This window comes from Sarcophilus harrisii, chromosome 6 (genome assembly GCF_902635505.1).
Source record: "Sarcophilus harrisii chromosome 6, mSarHar1.11, whole genome shotgun sequence".
Classification (NCBI taxonomy): Eukaryota; Metazoa; Chordata; class Mammalia; order Dasyuromorphia; family Dasyuridae; genus Sarcophilus; species Sarcophilus harrisii.
The window spans coordinates 220,815,637-220,830,655 of NC_045431.1; the positions used below are offsets into that span (position 1 = coordinate 220,815,637).

A 15,019-nucleotide genomic window follows, 5' to 3' on the forward strand; every position below is an offset into this window, starting at 1 on the left:
CTAGCCCAATTTTGTATTATTACCCATCCCATCTTTACAATCTATTGAAGCTGACCTTTATGTTTCTCACATTTGAAGTTCCACCTCCAACCCCCTCCCACCAATGCCTTTGCAATGGCTATCTCCCACACTTTAGAATGGACTCTTGACCTATTTTCCTGTTCAAATCCTTTGATTCCCTCAAACTCAGGGCAATGACCATCTTCTCCACGAAGTCTCTTGAATTGTAAGTTCCTTTGTCCTGGCAAATTACCTTTACTTATTGTTTGTGTGTTTGTATATCACACACACAGACACACACAAAGTCTCCCCTGATAGAACTGAAAAAGTTATTTGTAGGCACAGACTGTTTCATTTTTATCTTATTTCCTCAGTGCCTGGCACATAAGAACTTAAGAAATGCTTATTGATTGGAGAGAATGGATGTGATAATTATATCACATCAAATAATTATACATATATGTGTGTGTGTATAGATATAAAAATGTAAGATAGGTCTATTTTTCTGTCTAGATAAATGAATAGATAGGATGAAAAAGCCTTCTAAGATACGTGCAGGTGTGCGTGTGTATGTTGGCAAGAGAGAATAAACTTGTTTTACTTGGTTCCAGATTGCAGGATTAAAGCAATGGGTGGAAGTTAAAAATTCTGTTAGGAAAAATTTCTTAATGATTAAAATAATGAAATGGATTGCTCCAGAAGTAATTCTCTTTGAGGGGATACAAAGTGGGGAATGGGAACCGATTACTCCAAGGGAGATTAGATAATAACTTGTAAGGGATGTTGTGGACAGGGACTTCATTGCAGCAAGGTAATTCTTTTATATTTCTCTGTGGTTTGTCTCATTCTTGAAGAGTTCCATGACATTGGGGAGGGGACATGCAGGTGAATTGGACTTAAGTGGGATGTGCACTGGAGCTATCTGAGTCCGGTGGCCAGATACAGATCACAATTTGTTGATAATTGTTTCATTATCCTACTCATTCCAGAGGCTCTCTTCCTCTTATTTCCATCCCTTATCATTGTCCCCCTAGATCCCACCCACTCAGCTCTGAGGAGTTTGTCTCATAGTTTACTGAAAAATTGAGGCAGTTTCCTAGGAGCTCAACTTTACTTGTCTCACATGACAAGGTGGTCCTTCCTTTTGGCCAAGGTATAACCCCCTAAATACACAAATTATATTATTTCATCCCATCGTCTCCCATAGATTGCCTCCATTTCTCATTTATCAGAATTATCCTTGTTCATTTTCTATTTCATTACAACTAAAAACATGCCCGTGTCTCCTCCATCTTCAAAAAACACCTCATTTGGTCCATCTATTCTTAACCATTAATAATTTGGTTTGCCAACAAACTCCTTTGGAAAGTCATCTATAACAGTGGTCTCTTCTTAACTCTCTACAATCTGGTTACTGATCTCATCATGCAGCTAAAATTGTTCTCTCTGAAGATATTGATGATCTCTTAATTTCCAAATCTTAAGCATTTTTAAAAAAAATTCTTATCCTTCTTGACCTCTCTGTAACCCTGACATTATCAATCACCCTTTTCTCTTAAGTTTTTACAATATTTCTCATTCCTACCCACCTGATTGCTCCTCAGGCCCCTTTGCTGGATCTTCATCCAGGTTATTCCTCATTAACCCTAGGTTTCCCTCAGGGCTCAAACCTGGGTCCTATTCACTATTCTCTCCATGCTGTTTTCATGAATTCATTTACCATCTCTATGCTTATGATTCTCACATCTTCTTATACAGCTCTAACCTTTCTGATGATTTTTCAGGCTTGCATCTTTAATTGCCTATTGGACACATCAAACTGGATGTCCCCTAGACATCTTAAATTCAACTTGTTTAAAACTGAACTCATTATCCCCCATTCCCAATCTTGACACCATTACAGAACTTCCCTATTACTGCAGAAGGTAGCCCTGTCTTCCCAGTAGGTTTCCAATCTGGGTCATCCCCAATTCCTCTCATATTCCATATCTAATCTGTTGCCAATTGATTACCTTTATAAAGTCTTAAGTTTGCCCTACACTCTGGTGTAGCCCCGCAATACCTCATGGCAGGTCTACTGCAATGCTCTATTGGTTAATCCCCCTGCCCCAAGTCTCTCCCCCCAACTCAAGTCCATCCTTTATTCAGCTACCAAAGGGATCTATAAGTGTGATCATGTTATTCACTCCAATAAACTTGAGAGCTTCTCCCCAGAATAATAATAAAAAAACCCAACCAAAACGCTGTTCATAGTCTTTCATAATTTGCACCCTCCCAGTCTTTTTATAGCTTCTATCTCAACACATACTCTGCATTCCAGTGACATTGCTGTTCCTGGAACAAGATGCTCCATTTCCTGATTCTGGGCATTTTCATTGGCTATCCCCCATAGAAGAAAGCCTCTTTCTAGTTTCTCAATCCCTTCAAGTCCCTGCTAAAAATTTTATTTTCCTAATTCCCCTTAATTCTGGCTTCCCTTTGTGGATGATCCCCAATTTCTCCTGAATATATAGCCTATCGATATGTATCTGCATATCGTTGCTCTGATTAGACTTGAGGATAATGACTATTTTTTGCCTTTCCCTGGATCTCCATCACTTAGCACAGTGTTTGACATAGCAGGTGACAAATATTTACTTACCAACTATTGAGACCAATGATTAGAACCTAGGACTACTTATTTCTAGAGTAATGGTCTTTCTGTTAAACATTGCAACCCCATATGGACCTTGTAAAAAATGTGGGAGTCATGAAAATAGGATTTATTATGAGTAAACGTTTGATCTGTATACTTATTTTATATACCCATAAGCCTGGGACTGAGTAGAAATCCTTCTAGTAAAAAGAAGTCATGAGTGGAAAAAGTTTAAGAAGCTCTGTATTATAATATGCTCAAAGGTTACTGCTTTAAGAATATAAAATAGCTTCTGGTATTGGTAAAGAATTGATATGAAGGAAAGACTGATAATCTCTTTAGGACTAAAAGAACAGTTCTTATTTCCATTCAATAAATATTAAGCTCCTAATGTAGGAAAGTTATTGTTGGGTACTAGGGTTAAAAAGACAAAGTCCCTGTTCTCAAGAAACTTCTGCTCTATGGTTCTACTTCCAAAAGTAAAAAATAAAAACAAATTCTTAAGCATTCAAAACATTAAGAGAAAAGATTCTTCTCCTGTAGGAATGGAAACCTGTTCCAAGATTAGGGATAGGTAAAATTTAAATGAGCATCTGAAAGAGATGAAATTGTGTTGTCTACGCTCTGGTTTCTACAAGAGCACTAACCCAAGAAACTTGTAAGACTTCAATCCAGGTGTAATAAATTAATGAGACCTATATTCTTTGAGCTCTTTCCTCCTCATAAAAAGGAGGTGGGTAGGGCCCAAAGGCTCTAGAATCAATTGCAGTTGAGAAACAATGCATTATCTCACCAAGAAATTGACACACCCTTCAACTAAAATGTTAATCCCTTATCCAATTTGGGGTGTGAATGGAATGTCAAGGCAAAAAAAGTTTGACTCATATGAGGCTCTTATCTGTTTAATCCTTCATATATAAAATCAACCTTTCTCCCCCCTAGAAACTAGGGAAGAAGGGAAGGGGGAAAAAAATCCAAACACATTATAATGGCAGGCGAAGATGCTCGGGGTATTTTCTTGGTGTGTTGACATGGGTAAAGGTAGACTGAACCATTCCTTTGCATCCTTCTCTCCCGTTTCCCCTCCCTCCCCCTCTCCCTATATGTATGTAAATACATGTCGGCAAGATTCTGCGTGACAATAAGCAGTTAAGGTCACGGAGTGCAGCAAAGTTGGGGTGACTGGCTGTTGATTCATAGCTACCCTGTTGCTTTGCACTAGACCTGTCTCAGGTTGGTCCAGTGAGTGATTCAAGTTCAGGATAATCACGAAATAAGGCACTGATATATCATTCAACACTCGATGATAACAACAACACAGATTTACTTAAAAATTGGATGGAAAGGATACAGCATGACTCAGATGGACACAGTGTGGGCGTGTACCAGCTAAGAGTTGGTCAGAAAAGTGGGACGTCGGTCATGTCTGGGGGCAATGACTCCTCCTATGGGAAGCCCCTTCAACAGCTGTGACTCTACTGGATCCTTTGCAGCTCTGGAGAGACTTATGCCCTAACCATACCTTTTCTCATTACCTTTTCTCTTAACCACCCTCTTTCCAGCTGCCTTGCTGCCATGCAAAAAGATCAGGTCCTGGTCTCACAATCCATTCCAAAAATTGTCTGAAAAATGCTTCTCCCAGGCTGCCATTAAATATTATAAAGGCTTAGAGTTTTTGCCTGTATAGAGTAGGCATTTAATAAATGCTTGTTCCCTTTCCCTCTTCTCCTTGTGCTGTCTGTCCTATTAGAATTTCAGGGACTTGGCTTTGTGGCACTTAAAGCACCCTTGCTAATCTACTTGCCCTTGTGGAGGCTGCCCTGCATACTTAGAATGGACTCCTGTGTGGAAGTCTCGCGCTTTTTTTTCAAGCTCCAATTCTGGGGCTACTTCTTTCATGAAGCCTCCCCCTATATCTCCCCAAGAGATTTAAAATTCCCTTAATCCTTCCATTCTGTGTGTCGGTTGTTGGGGTAGATTATAATTAAACCCTTTAAGAGCAAGGTTTGGGTATATGTAGGATGGATAATCCCCTTGTTTAGCAGAGTGAAGACTTAATGTTTGTTAATTAATAAGATAGTTATTCTTTTATGGCAGTCTCCGATAAGTAGAGGATGCTTCTGAAATCTTCCCGATTCCCCGTTCAATTAAATAAGAAATCTTTGTGACCTGAGGGAGGCTGCTCTGGTTAGATTAATGAATCTGAACCAGCCTTCCCAGTAGATGGAAGGCCACATCCTAAAGGCTGGAATGACAAAAGCAGGCCTGGCCCTCTCACTCAGCAGAGCACAAGGATCCTTTCATAATTAAGAAAAAAAAAAAAAATACAGCTTCTCTTCCCTGTTGATAAATGTGACTAGCACATGTAGCTCTGGTCACTGAGTATTTGTTTGAAGACTGAGGTAGAAGAGGTAAACAAAGGTACCTGAAACCTCATTTGAGAGCATTTTTGCTCTCATTCTTGCTAGTACACAGCATGTTATAGTAAAATATTACATAAAAAAAAAATCAGCATTTGTAGAAATAAGTTGAGAACAAATGCATACTTTGTGTAGCATTTGGCAACCTATTAATAACAAAATACACCTGATTCGGACATGTAGTAAATTCACAAAAATAGTACAGAAGGCCTCCTCTTCCTCCTGAATTCATGATCTGGATTTCAGCTTAGTCTCTTGAAAAAAATTAAAACCCCACTTAGAGAATTCCATTTTCTCCAACTGGAGGCTGGCTGGGGTCCAGCCCTAATTTCTTCATTGACACTGCAATATCGAACAAGTAGTCATAACACTCACACCTGGAAAAGAAAATGGAAAGAGAACTTGAGGGATATGGAGAAACCACACCCTTCTGACCCACTCATGTCTGCCCTTGGTCCCAGAGTCGGCCACAGGGACACCTGAGCTGGTGTTTTTTTTTTTTTTTTTTTTTTAATCTTTTTTTCTGATTGTTGGCCAGTACTTGGTCCCCACATGGGAAATGGACAGCAATACTGCTACGGGACCAGTGCCTTTTTCTCAGCCCATGGGGTCCCTGTGGCCAACATGCCCTCAAAAGCCCATTCAGGCAATCTTTTCTCCACATCACTAGGCTGTCCTCTAAAAAAAGGTGTCAAAACTCAAACTGAAACACATCCTCAGGGGCAGCACAAGGCCTTGGGAAACCACAAATTAACATTATCCAGGTTGCAATAACTTTTTTATTTGGTTCATTAAATATTTCCCAATTTCATTTAATCTGATCTGGGCTACATTTGAGGGATGCATCAGGCCTCCGCTCAGACAAAGCCTGAGGCCACAGTGAAGTCTGGTGAGACCTACACTCTCCGGGCAGAGCCCAAGAACCCAAGATTGCTGCAGTGGTACTTCTAGGGGGCACCTAAGCAGAGGTAGAGAGAGGCTCCCATCGCATCAGGTGGATCCTTGACGGACCAATGGAAAGTCAAGGACCCCAATAGCAGAGGATGAGGGGATGAGAAGGGGAAGATCATGGAACAACAAAGGACAGGAAATGTGCAGGAGATGGGAGCTTCAGAGCCCTAGCAAACACCTCTGATGTGGTATATAGGTGGACCAGAAATAGGGCAGAAGGAGTACTGATTTAAATGAGTTCAGATAGGAATTCTCTGTTGCTTGACTTTTTTTTTTTTTTTTTTTTTTTTTTTTTTTTTTTTTTTTTTTTTTTTTTTTAAAACAAAATGTCTCTGGTCCACTTCACATTCCAATTCCTTTCAAGGACAAATGAGAGGGCAGAGATGGGAGAATGAATGAAGTTCATTTGTTTGTATTTTATCCAATAACATGTAGTTAAGTATTCTGAGCTCTAAAATAAAATATTCCCTCTCTCCAAAGCAACAATAAACAAAATGAAAGACCCTCAAAGAAATCTTTCCTGGCTCCTATTTATATATTTATAAATATAAATGTGTTTATATTAATATGCATTTATATATAATTTTATATATATCATTTCAAATTGTTTCAGAACTGCTTGCTCTTTTGAAGGAAGTGTTTGCTTTTTTCATGATGTTTCATTAGGACATGGGTTCCTGAAAGATGCATAAGCTTTTGTAGGTCTGACTGAGATCAAAAGTGACTTTAGGGGAAAGTCCCAGTCAAGCTATGATGATAAAATTTTTCTCAACTTTAGTATTATCTGAGAATCAGACTAAGTTCTGAGAAGATCATCAGGAGGTGGGTCATGAACCTAAACTCATTTGAGGCCATAATAACTGATAAATCATCTATTAAGATGAAAATAAGATTATAGTTAGTCAAAGATTCCTTCCCTTGACTGTCAAAGTCCTCCCTGACCTGTATCTCTATGAAATTACAGATCCTTAAAAGCATTACATGATGTGTTTTTTGTTTGTTTTGGGAAAAGGTATATAAGTTCACATTAGGTGTGTGTGTGTGGGTTTTTTTTTTTTTTTTTGTTTTGTTTTTTTTTTTTTTTTGGAGGCAATTGGGGTTAAATGACTTGCCCAAGCTCAAATAGCTAAAAAGTGTTAAGTGTCTGAGACCGAATTTGAACTTGGGTCCTCCTGATTTCAGGGCTGATCCTCTATCCACTGCACCACCCAGCTACCTCACATTAGCTATTTTTTCACAAAAAAGACAGATGCTACCTTTCAAATATTTTGCTTTTGCTACTGTCTTTAGAATATGTATGGTAAATCTGATGAATTTTGATTAATAAAAGGCAAACATCTAAGAATAATGAATTACTTAAAATATTGCACATGAAACCTTCATATGCTGTGATAAACTGCTACTTTAACATAAGCTCTCATTAATCTTTTTTTGAAGCCTTTTTAGATTATTAATAAATTTGAATCTGTATATTAGTCCTAAAATCTGGACTAGATAAAGACATCTCAAAGATAAATTAGCTGATAAAACCCTAAACACTAGATAAATGACTAATAAGAAAAAGATCTATGCTAGATATGGATGGCTAAGCATAGAAGAATGGCTGATAGAATTATCCTGCTGTGGACTTAAGTTCTCAGCCTATCTAAAAAGCACTTATGGTTGCTTATCTTGCACATGAATATAAAACATTTGCTCTCATTTTTCCTTTTTAGAATACATATATGAATACATATGTATTTTACTTGATGAGTTCCCCAAACTGTTTTTAATTTGTACTCACATGGTTTTAGCTTTCTCCCATGTTTCTCCCCAGACATATACCCCATGGCGCCTGACTAAAACAGCACAGGAATCGGGGTATTCATTCATTGCTTGAGCCATTCGTTCTTTGAGGTCCTTTTCCTCTGGTGTATTCTCAATAATGGGGACCACTAACATATCATCATATCTACAAGAAGGAAATAGGCAACATTTTTTTCCCCAATATATACAAGTTATATTCACTGAAAGAAATTCCAATATTTTCCAAGTTGTTAGTCAGAGAGAGACTAAGGTTTCATCTCTAGAAAGTCACTGGCAAACTCTGTAAGTAGGATGTTGCATGTTATTCTGTAGATCTTGCACAAACATCTGTACCATAATGGGCTTCAGATTTTGGCACTAGTTTAAATTTTAAGTGTCAGAAACTTGTAAAGTGTACCACAATCCAACAACATCAAGATCACACAAGTAGTTTCCTTGAAGCACAGATGAGCAACGTATTTTAAAATGAGGGAGGGAAACAATAAATGTAAGGATCAGAAGCACAGAAAGGATTAGCAATGGAACTACTTGTTAAGTAGAAATGTTGAAACAATACACAATCTTCTCCCCTCCTGAATGTTTGCAGGATCCAAAAAACATTGGAAAGATAAATAAAAATGCTTCTAAAATTAAGCTTAAACACAGCCAACACAATATATATTCCATGATATTAAAAACGAATGCTTGCAGGTTTAAGTTTTTCCATTTTTGTTGAATCATTTTCATTCATATCTGACTCTGTGTCCTCCTGGCCTGGTCACTAGGTCTCTCTCCCCTGCTTCTTTGTTTCTCCTGTATTACATTTATTTCTTTATCAATCATCCTTTTATGTGGAAGCACTTCAGGATCCCTTAAAGCCAGGGAGGTAACCCACTTAACATACCTAAGAAAGAGTGAGATGCTTAAATATCTTGATTATTTCTAAATCTTATTCTGACTATACTATAATAATAACCCCCCATTTATACAGGTTTTTATGGGTTAAAAAGTCCTGTGAAATAAAGACGCTTTGTGCCACTCAATATTTATCTCACGAGGATTATGCCATAAATAATAAATATTATCCCTGCAATGTCAACAATGGTAGAGGCATTAAAAAAAAAACAAAAAACAAAACAAAAAAACAAAAAGTGAAATTAAATTACCCTAAGAAAGTAGCTTTGAATATACATATCCCATCAAATAACAAAAAAAGTTAGCTCTAGAATAGCATTATGAAGGTTGGCAGGTAATCTAGACAATTCTTCAATTTAAGAATTGGATATTTTTGCTGCTTCACAAAAAAAAAAAACACTTAGACAAAATGAGAGAGGGAGCACGTGCATGCAAGTGAGCTAGATAGAAGCAGACACACATATACACACACATAGCAACAGAGAATGATTTCTAACGCATGTGGGGACAGAGTGGCTCACCTTCTCCAGCAGTCTGTCTCTGCCTCTGCCAGTCCCAGGAAAGGTCTGACCCTGACCTATGGCTCGTCTGTAAAATGGGCTGTGACTAGAGTTCCGGCTCTGGCTTCATGACCCTCGGGAGAGGAGCCAGGTCCCTCACAGGTTTTCTCGTGCCGGGCTCAGTACAATGAAGGTAAGGGCATCATGCATGAGTGGTGCAGACATGGAGGACTTACTGTTTACAATTTGCTCAGAGAATTTATAAGCCACTGGAGCTCAACCAGTCAAGTTAAGGCAGTTTTAAAGAATATTCGGTATAAAGAAATTAAATGTGAAAAGGCATTAGTAATAAAAAACTTAGCCTCTTACTACAAAATGCCCATTTGGCACTTGAGCCTGGCACTGCATGTGAGCCACTATGAGTGATGCTCAATATCATGAGATGCATCAAGGCGTAAGAAATTTTTGCCAACATTCTGTGCCTTGGTTGGGTTTATTGGGGAGAAAAAGGAGGGAGGAACCTAGAGGGGTGGTGCAAGCTCACCTGCAAGGACAAATTAATTGGTATCTTTCTTCCAGAAAGGTTATGTCAACAAAGTACAAGAGTACAGCAGATGGCAACAGATGTTAAAGCTTCTGCTGTGAGCCAGAATCCCAGGCCCTGTGTCGGCCATTCCCTGGCCAGAAAGGCTAATGATCCCCAGAAGGTTGGGTACCAAGGGACAGACTTTCAGCCCATAGAAACTCATGTCACCTAAGTAAAGTGTGGGGAGCTGCTCTTGTTTGTGGAGAGCATTCCCATCCTAGTGGAGTCACAAGTTTTAAAAGCATTGCAATGTAAACACAGAAATACCCCCCTGGCTTAAGACAGCCTCTCCTGGGAAGATGGCTGGATTGGGAGTAAGGGAATCTAAGCTGGAGTCCTGGCACCACTAGTTACTACTCATCTGTAAGATGAGGCAGCTAAATTAGATAATTTCAGAGTTTCTACTGACCTTAAAAATCCATGACTTTATGAATGATTTTATAAATATGAGAGTGTTACTGAATCATTAGCTTATTCTATGGAAAGAAGTCCCCCTCTTATTTAGCTCTACTGAGAATTTATTTTCAGGCATGTGGTAAATGGCACATTATAACACATATGATATTCTTTGATTAAATGAAATGGCTATAATCTAATTAAAATATGTAACACTGAATAATAGAAAATACTATTTATTTTCATTAATCTCTAAACTTTGTACATTTCTTCTGTTATAAATTTAGGCAAGAAGCTTCCTTCCAAGAATAGGTTCTTGGGCTTCCCCTGGGGTCTGGTCTTTTGACACACACACACACACACACACACAAAAGGTTAAAAATTTCTGGACTACATGATGATTAAAGTCCCATCTAGTCCAAAGATTTTATGTGAAACTTACAAATGACAAGTGTTCTGTTTATCACCTTTAAGAAGAAATGTTAAATCTCCTAAATTACAAGATGTAATACCTGTAACACCCTCCAGAGGTACATTTCCTGATTCCTTTTATCATCTCCTGATGTGTAATCTTAAACTCTCGTCCTGGAAAGAGAAGGGTGGCCATCACAGCAGCCTTAGAATGAGTATGGATCACTGCTCCTGCTCCTGACAGAAAAATAAAAAGATTTTTGGTTATTAAAATAACTTTTCAAAAGTTAGATTTTATTTCAATCATCACTTGTTATATTTAGGTTTTTTTTTTTTTTATTATTATTCTCTACCATACATAGTGAAACTAGGCTAATAAATGCTGAGGGTTAGAGAAGAAAGATTTTTAAAAATCATTTTTTATCACATTGAATAAAGAATGAAAAATTCAATCTTACCAAATAATTGCTCTAATAAAGTTGTTTGTTGGAAGTGCCTCTATACTGAAGCAGAGAGGGGTGAGCTGTTATTTCCTCAAGCCCTTCTGCATAATAGATCATAAATAGGGCTGGAGAAGGAGGTAAGTTTTGGAGAGACCTTAACTAGAAACAATTCATTTCCTTTAACACAATACTTGTTAGTTCAATAGTTGATGACTGCATCCAGTTATATTCTTAGTGCTGGTCTAATTCCTGTTCTTAAGCATAAAAATAACCAATAGGCTATATTAGCTGCCTGAAAACAGCCAAAAGAAATATGTCCATTGACATTACACAACTATTGTACTAAATCATGTTATGAAGAACTTTAACATCAGGGTTGGAAGAGTGCTTTGATTATAAAGCAGCATTTCTGAATTATTCTTCAAGCTGAGTCTTTTCAGTCTGTTGTCCACAGAAACTTATGACAACCAAAATCTAACAATTGATTTTAATTCTTATGCCCAAAACCTGCAAAATTTCATGATTCCATAAGAATTTAAACCACCAATGGATTCAGAACCTAAACCTCTTCTATGAAGGCCTCCAAATGGAATGGGTTAAGTGATCCCTTCAAAGGAGTTGGAGCTATATTATATTTCCAGCTCAAATTATTGCTCCCTAGAATAACTAGCTCAGAGGATCATTTGGATCTAAGCTTTTGCACGTAAAAGGTAAAAAAACACCTTTTGAAAAAGTATACCTTCACAACTAAAGCCCAAATTACAGATCAATTAATCTTTGGGTCAAAGCATTTCCTGCATACCTCTCATAGTGTAAGCATTCATAAAGAGTGGTGTACACTGGCTTTTTCTTAGATTCTTGTATGGTGGAGGTCCACTGATGTCCTGTTCATTTATATCACAAACAAACATGTCGTCAGGCTGTTAGAAGGGAGAAAAAAACACTCAAATTAATGTTGTTCTGAAAGAGTATCTCTGTTATATGTGGAAGTGATAACAATATAACAAAGGCATCTAAAATAAAAATGGTCTTACTTCTGTTTTCATCAAATTTAAATGCTGAATTTAATTGACTAATTTCCCAGCCAGTCTATAGATTTAACATTAAATCTTCTCTTCCGTACCTATGAATCTCTATGTCAACAATGGCAGTTAAAAAATCAGTACTAGAAAACAATTACTTAAAATGAAATACAAACTGACTTTTCAAAATGTTAATCTACTCTTTAACTACCGATTATCTGAAGATAGAGACAAAGAGAAATGACAAATTCTGAAGCCCAACTCTAAATCAATGATTCTAAGTATGCAAAGATTGCACAAGGGGAGTCAACAATCTCAGGGAAATGTGTGTTGAATTTATATTTTAGGAAATCCAAAGAAAACAAGCAAACATTCTCTTTTTTATTCCTTTACAATAGGAGCTCAAAAACTGGCCATTTCACAGTGAACTTTAATAAGGCTTACTTTATATAAAGAACTATTATTGAAGCTTTGAGCTATCAGGACTATAACTCTTCTGAAGAAGGTGTGTTTTTCAGTAAGGAAAACTACAAGTATCCCATTAATGAGAGAGTTTCTTTTCTTACTTTTGCTTTAGGGTGGTCAAGAACCAATCCTATATTAGAGTCTGGGGTGCAAAGTAATCATATACATACATGTGGATTGCGCTATATTACTATGTGGCAGAGAGAATGAATACCAGATTCAGCAGAATGGAATACTTTTTTTTTTTAAACATCTATACCAATTCCTCTAATTACAGAAATGTTTTTTATAAAGAAACCAGAAGTGAAGGTTGCAGGATATTTTTTTTTTTTATGCATTGTTATCTCTAACCATTAGCCAATTACCAATGGGCTAAAAATGATCACAGAGGAGATGTATATTTTAGGCCATTTGAGAAAATAATGTAGCATACTTCTTAGATTACTGAAAGCGGCACTATATAGTGCTACATGATTATTCTCACAGCTCTATCATTCTGATTTCAAAATGAGATGTTCCCTTTTGTCCATTAAAGAAGGAAGAAGTTTCAAAATGGTAATGATATATAAAAGATACTCCCACACAGCACAAAACTAGGCACAAACAAAGTGCTTCAGTATAGCAACTTTTTATTTTTAGGCAAGGACTTAAAGATCTGCAAGGAGCCTTGGAAATTAACTAGACCAAGATTCTCATTTGATTATTTTTAGTTTTTTTCCCCATAAGTGATCCCCTCCCAAATTTAAGTTTAATTCATCATATTTCTTTAAACATTTTGCAAAATAGAGATACTGATTTGCTATTTCATATGTAAACAATGAAATTTAATAATTGTTAAATTCAACATAAGACTCTAGTGCAGGGGTCCTCAAACTTTTTAAACAGGGGGCCAGTTCACTGTCCCTCAGACTGTTGGAGGGCCAGACTGTAGTAAAAACAAAAACTTTGTTTTGTGGGCCTTTAAATAAAGAAACTTCATATCCCTGGGTGAGGGGGATAAATGACCTCAGCTGCCGCATCTGGCCCGCAGCCGTAGTTTGAGGACCCCTGCTCTAGTGTTTTGGATCCCTCCTTTTCTCAATTATTAAGGCAATTACTAATCTGTTGCTCTTCAATTTTATTTTTATTGGCAACTATATCCTTTTCCTCACCCCTCACAAGGCAAGCCATTTCTTATAACAAAAATTAAAGAGGGGGAGGGAGAGTTGTTCATCCTTTCCCTTCCCTGCAAAGAAGGAACTGTTCATACATTCTTTCTCTAGGGCCAAATTTGGTCATTATAATTAAACAACATTTAGTTTTGGCTTTATCTTGTTTTCTTTCCACTTATGCTGCTGTAATCACTGTGTATGTTTGTTCTGCTTACCATACTCTGCAGCAATACATATAGATCTTTCCATGCTTTTTCAAATTCTTCCTGTCACTTCTTATAACAGAAGTATTCTGTACTTCACATACAATTCTCCAACTAACAATCATCTGCTTTGCCTCTAGCTTTTTCCTAATATAAAAAAGTACTGTTAGGAATACTTAGCTATATATCTATATGAGTCCATTGGCAAAGTCAGGACTTAATATCATGATGAGGCTTCTTGAAGGTTTTGTCATAGAACACCAAATGTGGCAGATTCTGCCAGATGAAATATATAGAAAGCTTTTGCCATATTGGAAGATCAAGCTAAGTTTAAACAGGCTCATCATCAGACTGGTGGGAGGGGGAAGAATTTTTTAGCTGTAGCAACTCTCAAAGGCTATTTACCAAATTGTATAGGGATTATTACAGTTAAAGTGAGTAGCTACACTGAGAAATCCATAGATCTTTTATGTTCCAAGGTAATTTCTTTGTTTTAAAAAATATGTTCTTTAGCAAAAATTAGAGAGATTTTTAATAAGTATCTCTTCATCTTACCTGAATTCGTTCTTTTTGCACTCCTGATGGAGCAATGTAGATTTCATTGCTGTAATATGAATCAGAAATTTACATGTAACCTCAATTTTTTCTTTTGTGCATAGAAAGTTTATCTTTTCTTAATCTTGACCTCTAATATATTTATAGCTTGGAACTCTACATATAAAATAATTAGGTATATAATTGCTTATAATGCTAAATAAACTATTTTGAAGAAAAAAATAGTCAATTTGCTTTACAATCTCAATATTGTAGTTGAGACAATCTTGTGTACTTATGTTTAAGCATGTGCCAATTGTGATAAAATCCCTTTAAATTTCAAATGCTAAATAAAAGTATTCTTATTTTGTGTACATATGTGTGTTTATGTGTGTGTTTGTAAGGGCGTGCATGGACACATGCATATGTGAATATTTTCATTAAGTCTTTAAAAGATAGTTCACAAATCACTATTAATCAGAGAAATGCAAATTAAGACAACTCTGAGATACCACTACACACCTGTCAGGTTGGCTAAGATGACAGGAAAAAATAATGACAAATGTTGGAAGGGATGTGGGAAAACAGGGACACTGATACAT

The 15,019-nt window shown here is 36.9% G+C and overlaps 1 protein-coding gene across 1 annotated transcript in view; it reads right to left on the bottom strand.

Moving 5' to 3' along the window:
- Positions 1-3,935: 3,935 nt before the first annotated feature.
- Positions 3,936-15,019, bottom strand: part of APIP (APAF1 interacting protein) — a 30,539-nt gene continuing 19,455 nt past the window's right edge. Inside the window, exons 3-7 of the mRNA XM_031942860.1 lie at positions 14,439-14,487; positions 11,845-11,962; positions 10,701-10,836; positions 7,790-7,957; positions 3,936-5,432 (exon numbers count right to left, since the gene is read on the bottom strand). Of these exons, the coding sequence (XP_031798720.1) occupies positions 5,333-5,432; positions 7,790-7,957; positions 10,701-10,836; positions 11,845-11,962; positions 14,439-14,487 (571 nt within the window). The 3' untranslated portion in view covers positions 3,936-5,332. The remainder of the gene's footprint in view (positions 5,433-7,789; positions 7,958-10,700; positions 10,837-11,844; positions 11,963-14,438; positions 14,488-15,019) is intronic.